Genomic DNA, 20296 nt, shown 5'->3' on the forward strand with positions numbered 1-20296 from the left:
GTGCAGGAAATGGGCTACAGGTGCCGCATTCCCCAGGTCAAGCCACTTTTGAACCAGAAACAGCGGCAGAAGCGCCTGACCTGGGCTACAGAGAAGCAGCACTGGACTGTTGCTCAGTGGTCCAAAGTACTTTTTTCGGATGAAAGCAAATTTTGCATGTCATTCGGAAATCAAGGTGCCAGAGTCTGGAGTAAGACTGGGGAGAGGGAAATGCCAAAATGCCTGAAGTCCAGTGTCAAGTACCCACAGTCAGTGATGGTCTGGGGTGCCATGTCAGCTGCTGGTGTTGGTCCACTGTGTTTTATCAAGGGCAGGGTCAATGCAGCTAGCTATCAGGAGATTTTGGAGCACTTCATGCTTGCATCTGCTGAAAAGCTTTATGGAGATGAAGATTTAATTTTTCAGCACAACCTGGCACCTGCTCACAGTGCCAAAACCACTGGTAAATGGTTTACGGACCATGGTATTACTGTGCTCAATTGGCCTGCCAACTCTCCTGACCTGAACCCCATAGAGAATCTGTGGGATATTGGGAAGAGAAAGTTGAGAGACGCAAAACCCAACACTCTGGATGAGCTTAAAGGGAGTCTGTCAGCAGATTTACCCCTTTTTAACAGTTGCCATTATGCTGTAGCCGCAAAACAGACGATTAACACAGTACCTTTATACGCTTTGGTGGACTTTTAAATCTGCCAAAAACGAACTTTGATGAGGGCTCGCAAGTGCCCAGGGCGGAGTCCACCGTGTTGGAGCCCAGGCAGCTCTGCCTCTTCGGCTCTTATCCCCGCCCAGCCTCCTCCTCTGCTCGCCTATCTGTTGCCTCTCCCCCTCAGCGAGATCCCGCGCCGACGCGATGACTTCCTTGGTCGGGGCATGCGCATAAGCTACTGCGATGCCGTGCCAGCAATGGGCATTGCAGTGCGCATGCCCCGGCCAAGGAAGTTATCGCGTCGGCGCGGGATCTCGCTGAGGGGGAGAGACAACAGATAGGCGAGCAGAGGAGGAGGCTGGGCGGGGATAAGAGCCGAAGAGGCAGAGCTGCCTGGGCTCCAACACGGTGGACTCCGTCCTGGGCACTTGCGAGCCCTCATCAAAGTTCGTTTTTGGCAGATTTAAAAGTCCACCAAAGCGTATAAAGGTACTGTGTTAATCGTCTGTTTTGCGGCTACAGCATAATGGCAACTGTTAAAAAGGGGTAAATCTGCTGACAGACTCCCTTTAAGGCCGCTATCGAAGCATCCTGGCCTCCATAACACCTCAGCAGTGCCACAGGCTGATTGCCTCCATGCCACGGCGCATTGAAGCAGTCATTTCTGCAAAAGGATTCCCGACCAAGTATTGAGTGCATAACTGAACATAATTATTTGAAGGTTGACTTTTTTTGTATTAAAAACACTTATCTTTTATTGGTCGGATGAAATATGCAAATTTTTTTAGATAGGAAATTTGGGTTTTCATGAGCTGTATGCCAAAATCATCAATATTAAAACAATAAAAGGCTTGAACTACTTCAGTTGGTGTGTAATGAATCTAAAATATATGAAAGTCTAATGTTTATCAGTACATTACCGAAAATAATGAACTTTATCACAATATGCTAATTTTTTTTAGAAGAAGGACATATATATATAAATCCATCATGTCACCAACCTGGTTTTTCCTTCTTGGTCAACATACGTGGTTTCCTGAAGCTGCACCCATTTACCTTTCACTAGTGTCTAAGACAAAAACAACATTGCCATAAGTTCTCCATGATAATAAAGGGTCATCTTATGCGCACATTTAGCTATATTGGTGAGCTCTGGGAGACTGAACAGAGAAATCTTACACGTTTTCTTTCCTTTTTAGTTACAAACTGGCTATAACTTTAAAGGGAACTTATCATATTGAAAATACAGCTCAGCTGACAGGCTGATATATGGCAGGAAGACTGCGCAGATTAATAGCGTCATCTGTCTCTATATACAGTACAGACCAAAAGTTTGGACACACCTTCTCATTCAAAGAGTTTTCTTTATTTTCATGACTATGAAAATTGTAGATTCACACTGAAGGCATCAAAACTATGAATTAACACATGTGGAATTATATACATAAAAAAGTGTGAAACAACTGAAAATATGTCATATTCTAGGTTCTTCAAAGTAGCCACCTTTTGCTTTGATTACTGCTTTGCACACTCTTGGCATTCTCTTGATGAGCTTCAAGAGGTAGTCTGCTGAAATGGTCTTCCAAAAGTCTTGAAGGAGTTCCCAGAGATGCTTAGCACTTGTTGGCCCTTTTGCCTTCACTCTGCGGTCCGGCTCACCCCAAACCATCTTGATTGGGTTCAGGTCCGGTGACTGTGGAGGCCAGGTCATCTGGCGCAGCACCCCATCACTCTCCTTCATGGTCAAATAGTCCTTACACAGCCTGGAGGTGTGTTTGGGGTCATTGTCCTGTTGAAAAATAAATGATGGTCCAACTAAACGCAAACCGGATGGAATAGCATGCCGCTGCAAGATGCTGTGGTAGCCATGCTGGTTCAGTATGCCTTCAATTTTGAATAAGTCCCCAACAGTGTCACCAGCAAAGCACCCCCACACCATCACACCTCCTACTCCATGCTTCACGGTGGGAACCAGGCATGTAGAGTCCATCCATTCACCTTTTCTGCATCGCACAAAGACACAGTGGTTGGAACCAAAGATCTCAAATTTGGACTCATCAGACCAAAGCACAGATTTCCACTGGCCTAATGACCATTCCTTGTGTTCTTTAAAAAAAAAAAAACACACACACCAGTTCTGGGTTTGCTTTTCACAAGAAGCATTGCCTGGTGTGAATCATGCCTCGCACAAAAGAGTTCTCAGAAGACCTACGATTAAGAATTGTTGACTTGCATAAAGCTGGAAAGGGTTATAAAAGTTTCTTCAAAAGCCTTGCTGTTCATCAGTCCATGGTAAGACAAATTGTCTATAAATGGAGAAAGTTCAACACTGCTGCTACTCTCCCTAAGAGTGGCCGTCCTGTAAAGATGACTGCAAGAGCACAGCGCAGACTGCTCAATGAGGTGAAGAAGAATCCTAGAGTGTCAGCTAAAGACTTACAAAAGTCTCTGGCATATGCTAACATCCCTGTTAGCGAATCTACAATATGTAAAACACTAAACAAGAATGGATTTCATGGAAGGATACCACAGAGGAAGCCACGGCTGTCCAAAAAAAACATTGTTGCACGTTTACAGTTTGCACAAGAGCATCTGGATATTCCACAGCAGTACTGGCAAAATATTCTGTGGACAGATGAAACCAAAGTTTAGTTGTTTGGAAGAAACGCACAACACTATGTGTGGAGAAAAAGAGGCATAGCACACCAACATCAAAACCTCATCCCAACTGTGAAGTATAGTGGTTTGGGGCTGCTTTGCTGCGTCAGGGCCTATACGGATTGCCATCATCGAAGGAAAAATTAATTCCCAAGTTTATCAAGACATTTTGCATGAGAACGTAAGGCCATCTGTCCACCAGCTGAAGCTCAAGAGAAGATGGGTGTTGCAAAAGGACAACGACCCAAAGCATAGAAGTAAATCAACAACATAATGGCTTAAACAGAAGAAAATACGCCTTCTGGAGTGCCCCAGTCAGAGTCCTGACCTTAACCCGATTGAGATGCTGTGGTATGACCTCAAGAAAGCGATTCACACCAGACATCCCAAGAATATTGCTGAACTGAAACAGTTCTGTAAAGAGGAATGTTCAAGAATTACTCCTGACTGTTGTGCACGTCTGATCTGCAACTACAGGAAACGTTTGGTTGAAGTTATTGCTGCCAAAGGAGGTTCAACAAGTTATTAAATCCAAGGGTTCACATACTTTTTCCACCTGCACTGTGAATGTTTAGATGGTATGTTCAATAAAAACATGGTAACATTTAATTATTTGTGTGTTATTAGTTTAAGCAGACTGTGATTGCCTATTGTTGTCACTTAGATGAAGATCAGATCACATTTTATGACCAATTTTTGCAGAAATCCATATCACTGTGGCTCTCCAGCTGTTGCAAGATTGAACCGACTGCCATACAGTCACGAAGTGAGAGTGCAACCCCCAGCAAGAGGGCAGCACGATCCAGACCACGCTGAAGTCCGTTCCTACCTAGACTGAATCTGCACAGAGACATTAGGCAGCCAGCATTTCAAGCACACAATGTCCACTAGCCAGGCATCATCATACAGGACCAGGTCACGAGCAAGCTGCTCTAGAAAGTCCTCAATAAAAGAAATGGCTGCTCTCGCCCGTGCAAAAGCTGAAAAAGTAAAGTCTTCCTTTCCTGCACAAGAGATACAACTAAAGAAAGAGAAAGGATGCCTGCAAGAGTCACTGGAAAAACTCACCGCAAAGAAAGAAGTGGCAGCTGCAATAGCCAAAGCAGAGTTCCTAGAAGCCATGGAGTTCCCCGGATCTGAGAAACACAGCAAAGTACTTGGACCAAACCTAGATTAACAAGATCCAGCACAGCGCATCTCAGAATATGTCCATCAGCATCCCAAGACAGATGACGACTATGATACAGTATATCAGCCAGCTTATTACAGAGTGCCAAAGATCCTACCTTGAACCGCAGTACCTCGAGCAGGACGGTATATGACAAAGCAATGCCAGCCACAACAACGGTACCACTGAACAAAAGCTACAACATTCGCGTCCGAACGGTACTATACAGACTTCCCTAAGCCAGAAACCCCTAAAAGTTATAGTGATACACCACACACACAGCATAACAACAGCACACCGGCTAGTATCGGCGCTAACCAGGCTGCCATGGACTTCGCTAAGTTATTTTCTAAATGGGAGCTGGTTACCAAAGGACTTACAAAAGTTCACCGATCGGGCCGAGAATTACAGGGGATGGCGAGCCTCGTTCCAGAACGCCATATGGGACTTAGATCTTTCCTGTAGTGAGGAGTTAGATCTCTTGGTAAAGTGGCTTGGAAGAGAGTCTGCTGAACACGCCAAAAGAATCAGAAACATTAACATAAACTATCCGGGCAAAGGCCTAAAGAAGGTGTGGGAAAGACTTGATGAGTGTTATGGGTCAATAGAAGCTATAGAAAATGCTTTATATTAGAGAATTGATAATTTTCCCAGAATAGCGGGTAGGAGTTACCAGAAGCTCAGAGAACTCATTGACTCGTTGATAGAGGTACAGGTTTCTCAGGCAGAAGGAGATCTACCGGGGCTAGCATTCCTGGACACTGCCAGAGGAGTCAATCCGATTGTCCCCCCAAAAAACGTATAATCTACAAGAGAAGTGGATCACGCATTGTTCTCATTATAAACAGGTTCATAATGTACCATTTCCCCCCTTCAGGGTGTTTGTAGACTTTGTTGCTCAACAGGCAAGGGTCAGAAATGATCCCAGTTTTGACTTAACTCAGTCATGTCCCACTACCCCTGGTGTCAAAATGCATAAAACACCAGTGGCAGTCCACAAAACTAAAGTTGCCTCCACAGGTTCTCCTTATAGGCTGTTTAAGTCTTCTCAAGAAGAGAACAAACCCAAAAGATCTTACCAAACAATTCCCCCTGCACAAGAAACCACATTCTCTACTAAAATGCAGAGCCTTCAGTCTTTAGAGGACCGCAAGGATTTCGTTAAAGAAAACAACATCTGCTACAAGTGTTGCACTACAACATTGCACTTCACCAGAAACTGTAAGGTCAGCGTGACATGCACAGAATGCGGTAGCACAGAACACAACATGGCTTTACACCCTGGACCACCCTCTCAGATATCATCCCAAGCGGAGGAGCATGACAGAAAGCAGGTAGACACTGACAGACACCCCGGTAGTCACTTCTCAGTGTACAGAGATCTGTAAAGGACTCGTAGGAGGGAAGTCCTGCTCAAAAATCTGCCTTGTCAGAGTGTATGTTAGGCTACCGATATAAGGCGATCAAGGTATATGTAATCTTACATGATCAAAGCAAAAGGTCTTTAGCTAAATCTACTTTCTTCGACACCTTCAATATCATAGGGCCCATTTCTCCCTACTCCATAAGGACATGTGTTGGTATTGGTACTGTCGAGATAGCGGGGAGGAAAGCAACTGGGTACAAGGTAGAGTCCATGGATGGTCAGAACTGCTTGTCCCTGCCAACCATACTAGAGTGCAACCACATTTCTGGCAACCGTTCTGAGATACCCACACCAGAGGTAGCAGCATACCACCCCCACCTGAGGCATATAGCTCACCTGATACCAGAACTGGATCCAGAAGCCCCAATAGTATGTCTCTTCCAAGGAGAAAGACTAAGGCCTCATTCACACTACAGTGTTTGGTCAGTGATTTCCATCAGTGATTTGTGAGCCAAAACCCGAAGTGGAGCCTCCACAGACATGAGGTAAAAGGGAAAGATCTGCTCCTGTTCTGTGTTTAGAGTTGCACCTGGTTTTGGCTCACAAATCACTGATGGAAATCACTGACCAAACACTGAAGTGTGAACGAGGCCTAAGAGTTCATAAGGTAAAGAACAGATTAATGGCCCCCAAAACGCTCTATATGGCCAGAGACTTTACTTAGGATGGGTCATCATAGGAGACATCTGTCTAGGAGGAGCACACAGAGCTCCTGTGCCTTGTACTTTCACAGAACCTTCCTGTGAAGACCACGCCTGCGATGGTGAACAAGATCGCTTAGTGTGCACAGTCTTTCACAGGACAAGAGAAGTATAAAATCTGGGTTGCACCTACCGTTTAAACCCCAGAGACAACGCTTACATAACAAAGAACTTGTCTACAGTCGATTCATCTCCCTCAAGCACAAACTTCAGAGGACACCAGAGACGAAAGAACATTTCTTGGAAAGAATACTTCAGAACAACCATGCAGAATTGGCACCCGCACGCCAAGACTCCGAGGAGTGTTGGTACTTACCCATATTCGGCGTGTATCCTCCTAAAAAACCAGGGCAGATATGAGTAGTATTCGACTCGAACGCAAGGTGCGAAGGAGTCTCGCTAAATGATGTCTTACTCTCTGGTCCAGACCTCAACAACAGACTTTTGGAGGTTCCGCAGAGATTCCGTAGCATTTATGGCCAACATACAACAGATGTTCCACTGCTTCATCATCAAGGAACAACATAGGTTCTATGTCTAGGTTCTGGTACAGCAACCTTAATGAAGACATTGTAGAGTACCGAACGAGAGTGCACATCTTTGAAAACAGTGCTTTCCCTGCAGTCGCTATCCACGGTATCAGACATTCAGCCCGAGTGGGTGAAGAAAAGTATTGGTCGGATGTCAGGTCCTTTGTGGAAAAGGATTTCTATGTGAACGACTGCCTGAAATCCACACCCACGAATGAGAACGCAATCAGTTTCTTGATTGCAGAGGTTGCACAAAATCGCCTCCAAAAGCCGTGAGTTAATGGTGGCCTTCTCACCCCAAGACCATTCAAATGATCTAAAGGACTTGGATCTTAGCACAGACTCCCTTCCCATGCAGTGGAGCCTCGGTTTTCTCTGGGATTTAAAGGCAGACACATTCACCTTCCAAATTAGCAAGGAAGAAAAGCCCTTCACACACAGCGGATTCCTATCCACCATAAACAGCTTATATGATCCTCTGGGATTTGTAGCGCCTTTTACCATCCAAGGTAAAATGACATTAAGAGACTCCACCACAGAGACGTCTGATTGGGATGATCCACTTCCCACGGAGAAAAAGGACATGTGGACAGGTTGGAAGAAGTCTCTCGAAGCTTTGACCAGCCTTCACGTGACACGACCCTACGCTTCCGTGCCATCAACTGAAGTCAAGATGCAAAGACTGTATATCTTCTGCGATGCTTCAGTCAAGGCAATTGCAGCCGTAGCATACCTAAAGATCATAGACGTCGAAGAACGATGCCATATAGGGTTTGTTATGAGCCGGACCAAACTGGCGCCACTCAGCAAACACACGATACACAGACTGGAACTCTGTGCTGCTGTGCTTGCTGTGGAGTTGGCTGAGCTTATAACGACAGGAATGAACCTGGAAATTGAAGAAGTTGAGTTTTACACGGACAGCAAGGTAGTCCTAGGATATATTTGCAACAAAACCAGACGCTTTTATGTCTATGTCAGCAATCGGGTCCTAAGGATCAGGAGATCCACTTATCCTAAACAGTGGCACTACGTGCCTACACAGCATAATCCTGCGGACCACGTAACTAGATCCGTTGCACCAAGGGACACAACATGGTCCTGCATTCCTGTACCGTTCAATGTCTTGCAGTATCGTATCTGATACGTTTGAATTGGTAGACCCAGATGCCGATGAAGAAATCAGACCTGAAGTATCTGTTCTACACACAGTGACTTTGAACCACCAACTGAAATCCCATCATTTCAACAGGTTCTCCACCTGGATGTTGCTCGTTTGTTCTTATAGCCTGTGTAGTTCATATAGCTCAGTCTTACAAGTTGACATTACCTGGCATCACTGAAAACACGCCTTTACCGCTCCTAATCTGGAAAGGTCCAAGAACATAATAATTTGCACGATACAACGTGAATGTTATGCTAAAGAAACAGACTACCTCAGCAAACGCCAAACAGTTTCCAAGAATAGCGCTTTGATGAAGCTTGATCCCATCATTGACCAAAATGGGTCACTAAGATTGAAGGACCTAGTAGTGGCCTCCGTTGACGCCAGACGGGGAGTGTTCTGCCCAGCAGGATTCGAGAATCATTAGAAATCACGTATGCCTCAGTCTTGGTATTTCTGAAGTGTTTAGTATGGTTATAGCACCATCTAGCGGTGTTAAGTTGTATTACACTTAGTTTTTTCTGTTACAATACTACTGCATTGTGGGAGTGCAAAGCATTCTTGGAAAAAGAAGTCTCTAGTCTCCAGGACACATGAGCAGAGCTGTCCTATGCATGTCTCCTTCTCAAACTCCACCATCCTTGTAAATGCATATCTGGCGAGAGGGATATTGTGTGATGCAGAGCAGTTCAGTCAGTTGTAATTAGTATTCAGGGAGTTATTACTGTTAGATGTTAGACATATAATCCTATGTATAGGCAGCCATTTACCATGTGCTTTCACTGTCAATACAAATGTTATAATACATGCTATCCATGCTTAATACTTATACATGTTATTTGTATTCTTGTAATTTTACCAAACAATCCTGTTTTACCAATCCAATCAATCAATTGTATATAATTAATCACATATGTATGAACTGTTGAACAATAAACAAGTTAGACTACAAAGAACAGTCCTCTTATTTGGAAGACAGAAATGGTTTATGCTGAATGTCAGACTGCACACTGTGTGAATGTGTATAAAGACAAAACAGTTGGGAACAAGCATTTGTTGGAACATTCATCCCCGATAATCTGCAGTGTAAACCGAGCATAAGTCTCAGTTCACACAAGCATAATTCAGACACTTATTAGTATTCCTATTACAGCCACAACATCCAGACTCCCTGAGGTTCTGCTGAACTGAACTTAGATTACTATAGGGTTCTTCAGGGATCTAAGTTCAGCTCAGAAGCGACACTAATAAAGTATGTAGGCTATATCCTAACAGGAACCCTAGAGGAAACAGTTACAAAACTACAATACACATACCTCTTCTTTTATAATGGTGTCTTTACTAAGATTGGCAGGAGCTTCTGAATTCTGGGTATCCATTCTCTAAAATAATTAAAAGACGCTATTAAGACATTTTCTGAAATGCAGTTTTACTTTTTGTGCAAATAATAATAAAAGGTAGCGGGTAGTGCCCTCTGTGTTACCCAGAAAAGTGAGCCTGTCTATATTTCCATCCGTGTCAATGAAAAGCGCCCATAGCTTGTCATCAGAAACATCACTAATATCCTAAAAGGAGTACAGCAAATTTTTCCAGATTACACGGACTGTTGGAAATACCAGATCTCCCCAAAATGCAAATCACCAGAGAAAGCTCTGCACAGATATCAAGTGAATATAGCATGCTTTGGAAAAAAAAAAAAATAATAATAGGTCAGTCTGCGCTAGAATGACTATCGAGATCAGAAGGCAGGTACAAAGAGCCCTTGCTACTCTGGAGCTCAAGGCATGTGCATGCATTACCTGAGCAGCCTATAGATTTTAATGGGAATCATGTAAGGCTACTTTTTACATTAGTGGCAGCCTTCTCCAGCAGGCTGTTCCGACATGTTGTAGTTTTATTCAGGCCGCCTCTAGGCATGTTTGCCGTGCTATTATAGTCAATGGGGCCGGAGCGGACTTCACCTGCCGGAGAAGGCTGCTGCTAATATGAAAGTAGCCTAATACTTCAGTTCCTCTTCTTACTGCCTTGGGTTCCCCTGCTGTCAGCACTGAAATACATTGACTGCTGTGCTGTTCTAACATAATGGAGAAGACTCCTGTGCATGCACTGCCGGCCTGACAATGTATTTCAATGCAACTCTGAGCGCTGACAGTGGGGGACCGAGGGGCAATAGAAAAATAAAAAATAATGATCTGGACTCCTTATCTGCAGTACTACTCATCTAATACTGTAGATAATGGTCCAAAATCAGGGTAGTACCCTTTAAAAGGTACGGCTACACAGTGCAGGGCTGGCGTCAGCACCCGATCTATCCGGGCAAGTGCCATGTGCCACTGAGCTGCTATGAACTTCCATCAATGACATTTCACTTTCAGTACCCCTCTGGTCGGCCCTCACATGAGGCCGGCTGCTGCGGAGCTTCAGACACGCCCCCTCTTCACTCCAGCAAAGAAGACATGTTGCCTTACCAGCTTCAGACAAGCCCCCTCTACACAGGACCTGCTGCCTGAGGAGAGAGACCGCAGGGCTGGAGCAGAAGTGTGAACACAGGTTGTCAGTGAGTCTGCACTGTGACTGTCTCTTCTCTGTGGGACAGGAGGGGGTGGGGGTCAGGGAACTCTCCTAGCTGCTGCTGGATGCTGTAGACCCGCAGCTTCAATGTCATTTAGTTGTTTTACTGCCTTACTAAGCAGTTTGCCTCCATGACACCTGCTCCCCCCTTTATATCCTGTCCTATCTCATCTCATCCTCATTGAGCCCCTGCAGTCTCCTTTCCTCCCTCATGTATCCAGAGCTTTTGTTTCACCCTCCCATCTCCTATTGCTGCCCTGCACAGACCTCCTGCCCAAACTTCATGTACGAATCGCCCTCAGAGCCCCTTCCACCTACTTGCTGTCTCCACCCCTCCTGTCCATCCAGGGCCCCGGGGCCCTGTCTCACTCCTCTGCCTCTAATTATGCTGGCGTATGAACCGCATTGACCATAAGGACCTTCTAACGTCACAGGTTCATGTGACCGTGCCCCCTTATACCCTGCAATGTGCCCTCTTACCACACCCTGTACAGTGCCCCTAGTCATTCTCTGTATTGTGCCCCCTTATACCCTTTTATCTGGTCACTGTACAGAGGTGTTATCCGGTCACTGTATGGCGGTGGTATCCATTAACTGGATGGCCATAACTGTATCCCTTTCACTGCCTACGCCATCCTTTTTTAGACCTGGCACAAGTGGGGAAAAGTAGCAGATTGCGATGCTAAGGACCTTTGCACCACAATCTGTGTCAGAAATACGCCTAAAATAGACGTATTTCTATATAATAAATGACCACCTAATTGGATTATTATTTGGGGGTAGGGCTAATATCTTTATATTATATAGATTCTAGTGTATTATACTGTGCTCTGTATTTCCCAGTAGATAAATGATCCTTGGGAAACATAGTCCTTACCCCTGACCACCAGGACCAGTTAGCGCTCTGTCAGTACATGGCGGCCTCCCCTCTCCGCCACGCTGCTCCGCTGTGTACTGGTGCTTATTCTGACAGTAAGCCTGGGTTCACAACACTCAGACAGAATAAAAAATAAAAAAAATCTGGAAATCACATTGTATGAACATAAGTATTTGAACACCTGAGAAAATCAGTTTTAATATTTGGTACAGAAGCCTTTGTTTGCAACTACAGAGGTCAAACATTTCCTGTAGTTTTTGACCAGGTTTACACACACTGCAACAGGGATTTTGGCCCACTCCTCCACACAGATCTCCTCTAGATCTGTCAGATTTCGGGGCTGTAGCTGAGCAACACAGTTTCAGCTCCCTCCAAAGATGTTCTATTGGATCTTGGTCTGGAGACTGGCTAGGCCACTTCAGAACCTTAATATCTTCTAATGGAGCTACTCCTTGGTTATCCTGGCTGTGTGCTTCAGGTCATTGTCATGTTGGAAGACCCAGCCACAACCCATCTTCAATGGTCTGACTGAGGGAAAGAGGTTGTTGCTCAAAATCTCACAATAAATGGCCCCATTCATCCTCTCCTTAATACAGCACAGTCGTCCTGTCCTCTTTGCAGAAAAGCACCCCCAAAGCATGATGTTACCACCCCGATGCTTCACAGTAGGGATGGTGTTCTTGGGATGCAACTTATCCTTCTTTTTCCTCCAAACACGATGAGTGAAGTTTAGACCAAAAAGTTCTTCTTTGGTCTCATCTGACCACATGACTTTCTCCTATGCCTCCTCTGGATCATCCAGATGGTCATTGGCAAACTTCAGACGGTCCTGGACATGTGATGACTTGAGCAGGGGAACCTTCCGTGCAATGCATGATTTTAAACCATGACAGCGTAATGTTCTACCGACAGTGACCTTTGAAACTGTGGTCCCAGCTCTCTTCATTTCATTGACCAGCTCCTCCCTTGTAGTTCTGGGCTGATTCCTCACATTTCTTATCATCAGTGATACCACAAGAGGTGAGATCTTGCATGGAGCCCCAGTCCGAGGGAGACTAACAGTCGTCTTTAGCCTCTTCCATTTTCTAACAATTGCCCCAACAGTTGATCTATTTTCACCAAGCTGCTTGGCAATTGCGGAGGTCCACAATTTTGTCTCTGGTGTCTTTTGACAGCTCTTTGGTCTTGCCCATGGTAGTAGTTGGCGTCTGACTGACTGTGGGGTGGACAGGTGCTACTAAGTTAGGCTACATGCACACGACCGTATGTGTTTTGTAATCCGCCCAAAAAAAAAACGGATGACATCCTTATGCCATCATTTTTTTTTTTTTGCGGATCCATTGTAACAATGCCTAAAACGGACAAGAATAGGACATGTTCTATTTTTTTTGCGGGGCTACAAAACGGACATACTGATGCGGACAGCACACGGGTCCGCATCCTATCCGCAAAAAAAAAAAAAATTGAACGGACACATCAGTACATGAGGCCTTAGATTAATGAGTAGAGTAGAGGTGGACTTTTTAAAGGCAAAGTAAGGGCTTTTTCACACTTGCGTTCTTTTCTTCCGGCATACAGTTCCGTCGTCGGGGCTCTATGCCGGAAGAATCCTGATCAGTTTTATCCTAATGCATTCTGAATGGAGAGAAATCCGCTCAGGATGTCTTCAGTTCCGGACCGGAACGTTTTTTGGCCGGAGAAAATACCGCAGCATGCTGCGCTTTTTGCTCCGGCCAAAAATCCTGAAGACTTGCCAAGGCCGGATCCGGAATTAATGCCCATTGAAAGGCATTGATCCGGATGCGGCCTTAAGCTAAACGTCGTTTCGGCGCATTGCCGGATCCGACGTTTAGCTTTTTCTGAATGGTTACCATGGCTGCCGGGACGCTAAAGTCCTGGCAGCCATGGTAAAGTGTAGTGGGGAGCGGGGGAGCAGCATACTTACCGTCCATGTGGCTCCCGGGGCGCTCCAGAGTGACGTCAGGGCGCCCCACGCGCATAGATGACGTGATCGCATGGCACGTCATCCATGCGCATGGGGCGCTCTGACGTCATTCTGGAGCGCCCCGGGAGCCGCACGGACTGTAAGTATACCGCTCCCCACTACTACTATGGCAACCAGGACTTTAATAGCGTCCTGGCTGCCATAGTAACACTGAACGCATTTTGAAGACGGATCCGTCTTCAAATGCTTTCAGTTCACTTGCGTTTTTCCGGATCCGGCGTGTAATTCCGACAAGTGGAGTACACGCCGGATCCGGACAACGCAAGTGTGAAAGAGCCCTAACAGGTCTTTGAGAGCCAGAATTCTTGCTGTTTCTCAGTTGTTCAAATACTTATGTTCAGCAGTGCAAGACAAATAAATTCTTTAAAAATCATACAATGTGATTTCCTGATTTTTTATTTTTATTTATTCTGTCTCTCAGAGTGGGAATGCAGCTACAATGTGAATTTCAGACCCCTCCATGATTTCTAAGTGGGAGAACTTGCAAAATCGCAGGGTGTTCAAATACTTCTGTTCCTCACTGTATATGAGGGGGTCACTACACTGTGAGGGCCCCCAATTTAGTATAATTATCCCCAATGACCCCTCCATTCAGTATAATGACCACCATACAGTATAATGACCACCAGTGCCCCCTGCATACAGTATATCCCCCAGTGTGGTGGCCAGTGGGGGTCATTATTCTGAATAGAGGGCCACTGTGGGATCATTATACTGTGTGTGGGGCCACTGGGGGGTTATAATACTGTGTGAGGGGCCACTGGGGGGGTCATAATACTGTGTGAGGGGCCACTGGGGGGTCATAATACTGTGTGAGGGGCCACTGGGGGGTCATAATACTGTGTGAGGGGCCACTGGGGGGTTATAATACTGTGTGAGGGGCCACTGTGGGATCATTATACTGTGTGAGGGGCCACTGTGGGATCATTATACTGTGTGAGGGGCCACTGGGGGGTCATAATACTGTGTGAGGGGCCACTGGGGGGTCATAATACTGTGTGAGGGGCCACTGGGGGTCATAATGCTGTGTGAGGGGCCACTGGGGGGTCATAATGCTGTGTGAGGGGCCACTGGGGGGGTCATAATGCTGTGTGAGGGGCCACTGGGGGGTCATAATACTGTGTGAGGGGCCATTGGGGGGGGTCATAATACTGTGTGAGGAGGCCATTGGGGGGTCATTATACTGTGTGAGGGGGCCACTGGGGGGGGGGGGGTCATTATACTGTGTGAGGGGGCCACTGGGGGGGGGTCATTATACTGTGTGAGGGGGCCACTGGGGGGGGGGGGTCATTATACTGTGTGAGGGGGCCACTGGGGGGGGGGTCATTATACTGTGTGAGGGGGCCACTGGGGGGGGTCATTATACTGTGTGAGGGGCCACTGGGGGGTTATTATACTGTGTGGGAGCCACAGGAGGACATATAATGGTAAAAAATGCCTCAAGGGGGCCCACTGGGATTTATCACCCAAGGGCCACATGAACCTGGAGCCGGCCCTGACACAGTGTCATGTGGATTTTTTATTTGCAACTGTCGAATGTATCACGTAAGATGCTGCGATGAGACAGTCACAAAAAATCATTGGCTTTAATTTAATCCGCCATAAGGGCTCATTCACATAACTGTATGAATGGGTCCTCATCCGTTAATTTTGCGGAGCGGGTGCGGACCCATTAATTTTATCCGTAGTTCCGTTCCACGGCCCCACAAAAAAGATAGAACATGTCATATTCTTGTTCGCGATTGCGGACATGAATAGGCATTTCTATAATGGTCCCCTGGTTCCGGTCAACACGGGCGGCATCCATGTTTTGCGGATTCGCCATTTGTTTTGCGGTCGCGCCCTGTTTGTATTTTCACAGCCAAGTCACAGTTCTAAAATAGTCACCCAACAGCAAATGGCAGACAAGTGGCACATATGGATCACTGTGTAGCTGAATGGTAGTAGCACATTGGTGTGCGGAGGGCGGACAGCCCGGTGTCACACACCTGCAGGGCTCCTTACAGTGTACTGGAGCTCAGCTGTCACCTGATATAGTGATACTCATTTCTCTCATCTGCTACACACAGGTGCATCCCCCTGTACAGAGGAACCCTGAGTTCGTGGACGCGCAGTCTACATAGGGGAGTGGCAGAATATAAAGCAGGCGGCTGGCACACTGCTTCCTGCCACCGTGGCCTACCTGTACAAAAAGCGAAGCACCCAGGTGAGAGGCAACGTGCAGCAGCCAAGTCACTGACACAATCACAAGCCACACCCCCTGCACCCGGAACACCAAGGCACTCTCCCAGTGCGTTCCACGCCTCTCATCCCTCGAAGACACGCCCATTCACAAACGCTTTACAGTCGTAAAAAAAAAAAAAAAAAAATGCTTTCAGAACGAGGCGTGACACGCAGCAATCACATGGTCAGCGATCCTATTAACTCTTTAGGTTGCATCGCTCCATCTACTACTAGAGCTAAATTTCCCCATACTCAGCTGTAATACGACATGTCGTGCTGGGAACTATAACTGAAGGATGTGAAGGGGTCACTCATTCTACCCAGCGCCTGTCACTGATCGGTTCGCCAATGAGTCATTGAAGCCTCTCTATTGACATTGGTGGTGAGCGGATTGGTTTTGTGTAGTGTTGGTTTCCCCGGAAGGTAATTGAGGTGGGACCCATCGTGTACTGCTGTTATCAGCATGAAGAAGGAGCAAGTAGTGAACTGCCAGTTCTCAGTGTGGTATCCCAGGTTCAAAAGACTCAGCATCAGGAGGTGAGTGTACTGTGTGGCCATGATCCTGACAGCACATGTATATGGCAGTATACTGCTGCTCATGTGTCATTACAAGCACTGCCTTCCCATACTAGTATATGGTGTTCTCTTCTGGAACTTTTTATAGTCCTAGTATCATCAACTATGGGGGTCATTTATCAAACTGGTGTAAAGTAACAACCAATCAGATTCCACCTTTCATTTTTCACAGCTCCTTTGGAAAATGAAAGGTGAAATCTGATTGGTTGCTATGGGCAACTAAGCCAGTTCTCCTATTCACCAGTTTGATAAATCTCCCCCTCTGTATTTACATGTATTCCGATCTCTTCATCGATGTCCCGACATTGGTGATTGTAACGGTACTGCTCCATCATAGGAGCAAAACAACGAAAACAGTCTAAGGGCTGTTTCACACGAGCGAGTCCATTGCAGGAATCGCGCTCCGTGTGTGAGTGTGATCCTCCGCTCTGGACTTGCCAGAGCGCACGGCATTATCATGATGTATAATGCTATGTGCCTCGGCTTGACCTTATTTCTACAGAATCTTACTGACAGCTTTATGTCACTATGATTCTGTGGAGAAAAAAAGGCCAAGCAGAGATACACAGCATTATACATCCTGATAATGCCGTGCGCTCCTGCAAGTCCAGAGCAGAGGATCTCACTCACACACGGAGCATGATTCCTGCAATGGACTCGCATGTGTGAAACAGCCCTAAGTCAGATCCCTGACATGATGGACTCCAACAAGACCATTGAGGTCTGTCGAGTAGTCATCATGGTGGCCGGTGTTTTACAGAATAAAATGGCACAGCATGCCTTGTCTAACATTTTTGGTGGAATGTGTGATGGTGGCTCCAGTGCAGGTCTTAGCCCCAGCTGAACAGAATGAGGAGGACCCAGGAGATCTGAGGTGGGGAAACACCTCGCCTTTTAATTCTGGTATTCTCGTATGGGACCAAACAGTGTGCTGTGTCATTATTTAACTAGCCCACATCCTTCATTCTTGGAGTTATTTTCATTCATTCCAATTCTCCCAGAATTTTTTTGTAGTTCCAAGATAGTCTAATATACAAAATGTTCCTTTGGTTTTGTACCTTTTGGGGGTTGCATAAGAAATCCTGTTGACCTCAAAAGTAAGAAATAGTGGTCATAATAATGTGACTCTACTGTGTATATTCGCCTTTTCTAGGCGTCTATACAGATCCAGTTATTAAGAGCAGCAATCGCAATATAGGTAGCAGGATCATATTCCGGAACGTAGTCCAGTACTAGAGAGGATCAAATCTTTGGCTGATGGGCAGACATCCGATTACAGAGCTGCGTAAGGTAATGGAGTTGAACATGTTAGGATAGGGAGCAGCAAATAACGTAATTGATGAAGCACAATTTCAGTCTTGCTGTCATGGCGTGCTACATTTGCCATTGTATAATGTCCTTGGGGACTAATACTGTGTGTCTCTTTTTTTTTTTTTTTTTTTTTTAGTGTTATTCTACCTCTCCCAGAAAATGTAAAGGACTATTTGCTTGATGATGGCACCCTGGTGGTCTCTGGAAGGTAAAGATCACTTATTACATAATATAAAGTAAAATAGCAGCAGTACAGTGGAAAAGCTCATGCACACGACCGTTGTTTTGCAGTCCGCAAATTACAAATCCACAAAACACAGATTCCGGCCGTGTAGAATTCTGCATTTTGTGCAACGGAACGTCTAGAACAGCCTTATCCTTGTCTGTAATAAGGACAATAATAGGACATGTTCTATCTTGGCAGAACAGCCATGCAGACGTACGGAAACGGAATGCACACATAGTAAATTCAGTTTTTTATGCGGACCCATTGAAATAAACGGATCCACATACAGGTCTAAAAAAAAAAAAAAAAAAAGCTGAAAATACGGTGATGTGCATGAGCCCTAAATGAGCTGACTTTGCAAATAAAGGCTTCCAGTGTTGGTTAGTGGATTTGGCATTTATTGTAGATATGTGGAAGACTATACAGGCCACATCAATGTGAGAATAGATAAGACAATGGAGGAGATTAATCAAAACTGGAAAACTGGCTTAGTTGCCCACAGCAACCAATAAGATCCCACCTTTTATTTTTCACAGCTTCTTTGGACATTGAAAGATGGAATCTGATTGGGTTCTATGGGCAACTAAGCCAGTTTAAAAAATAAATAATTTCCCACAGTGTTTCTTATATACAGTATATTTGTGATCTGGAAGTATTTAAAGCAGTTTTAAAGTGTCACTGAGCTTTCCAAAAAGTTTTGATATGCTATAGCAACATATCAAAGGTTTTGATCGGTCGTGGTCTGAGTGCTGAATCCCCCGCCGATTGCTAGAACGAGGAGAGAGAGAGAAGCATGCACATAAGGCCCCTTTCACGCGGGCGCAATGCGTGAGTTGAACGCATTGCACCCGCACTGAATCCGGACCCATTCATTTCTATGGAGCTGTGCACATGAGTGGTGATTTTCACGCATCACTTGTGCGTTGCATGAAAATCGCAGCAAGCTCTATTTTGTGTGTTTTTCACACGCAGGCCCCATAGAAGTGAATTGGGGTTCCTGAAAATCGCAAGCAAGTGCAGATGCGGTGCGATTTTCACACACGGTTGCTAGGAGACGATCGAGATGGGGACCCGAGATGGGAAACCTGCAGCATAAAAAGGTGGAGCCACTCTCCCACCTCCAGTGAGGTTTCCTGTCCTGGTGCGGGAAGCCTGCAGTTAGGGTTTGTCCTGACCTGGAAACCCCGGTAGTTACTGGAGGGTCAGTGACAGCAGCTTTTCTTACCTGCCTTAAGATTCTTCTCCTATAGGTTTGGGGTTGAAGGAATAGGCGAGATCGGCGGTGGTCAGAAGTCCGCAGAAGGTGTCGGTCCCTCAGGTGAGGAGGACCCCACCACTGTAGAGTGTGGCCAGAAGGCCCTAGCAGAGCGCAGACCAGCCAGGACACCACCGGATGCGGGCGCACAGTGATGAAGTCATCCAGGAAGTCGATGCGTTCCACGGCCGTGTGCTTCCGGTCAGGTGACCGGAAGTTCGGCATTCGGCATCTTCAAAAGCGAGCAAGGTATGGCAGCGATCCGGACTTGGGAGTCTTCTGCGGGGTCGGAGTGAAGTCCGGTGATAGACAGCAGAAGTTCTGTCTCAGTGGTGTCCGTGGCGTGGTGGGTCTGCAGGATACAGTGGATCTCTCAGGTGAGAGGGGCACTCTGGTGGCACATGGTAACCGTTTGCAATGTCGATTGTATGCAGGGTTGCCTACTATAATGGAAGAGGAAAGGAGGTCTGAAGGGGCAGACATTGAAATCCTGCCACCGGTATTGTGAGTTCTAATGTTTGGTGCTTAAAGGGTTAAGGCTGTTTCCTTAGATATGGGTATGTTTCCTTTTCGTAGACTGTGCCTAAAAAAGTGGTGGCCAAGAAAAAGAATAAGGAATGCCCTATCTGCAAGTGTTTGCTGACATCTTCGTATGCTAAGAAGCTCTGTCAGCGGTGCATTGAAAAAACTATGGCAGAAGAGACTCCGGGTATTCTGAGGGATTTAAAGTCTCTTATTTCCGAGGTTAAAGTGTCCCTGAAAGCCGGTAGAAAGAGGAGAAGAGCGGTGAGGCAGGAGTCGGATGTGGAGTCAGAAAACAGCGAGTCTCATTCTCTGGATGGCGTCTCTGATGATTCTCTCGCTTCATCCTCTGAAGAGGAGGAAAGAAAATTCCTATTCCCGGCGGAAGATACAGACAAATTACTAAAAGTTATTCGATCTACCCTGGAGTTAG

The 20296-nt window shown here is 45.9% G+C and overlaps 2 protein-coding genes across 2 annotated transcripts in view; one reads left to right on the forward strand and one right to left on the reverse strand.

Moving 5' to 3' along the window:
• The window catches only part of NUDT5 (nudix hydrolase 5), a 39136-nt gene extending 23109 nt beyond the window's left edge, over window positions 1-16027 (reverse strand). The window contains exons 1-3 of the mRNA XM_044276751.1: window positions 15933-16027; window positions 9614-9679; window positions 1651-1718 (exon numbers count right to left, since the gene is read on the reverse strand). Of these exons, the coding sequence (XP_044132686.1) occupies window positions 1651-1718; window positions 9614-9676 (131 nt within the window). The 5' untranslated portion in view covers window positions 9677-9679; window positions 15933-16027. The remainder of the gene's footprint in view (window positions 1-1650; window positions 1719-9613; window positions 9680-15932) is intronic.
• Window positions 16028-16143: 116 nt separating this feature from the next.
• CDC123 (cell division cycle 123) overlaps window positions 16144-20296 on the forward strand; it is a 92429-nt gene continuing 88276 nt past the window's right edge. The window contains exons 1-2 of the mRNA XM_044280076.1: window positions 16144-16510; window positions 17997-18068. Of these exons, the coding sequence (XP_044136011.1) occupies window positions 16437-16510; window positions 17997-18068 (146 nt within the window). The 5' untranslated portion in view covers window positions 16144-16436. The remainder of the gene's footprint in view (window positions 16511-17996; window positions 18069-20296) is intronic.

The sequence above is a fragment of the Bufo gargarizans genome, chromosome 2 (genome assembly GCF_014858855.1).
Source record: "Bufo gargarizans isolate SCDJY-AF-19 chromosome 2, ASM1485885v1, whole genome shotgun sequence".
In the NCBI taxonomy this organism is placed as follows: domain Eukaryota; kingdom Metazoa; phylum Chordata; class Amphibia; order Anura; family Bufonidae; genus Bufo; species Bufo gargarizans.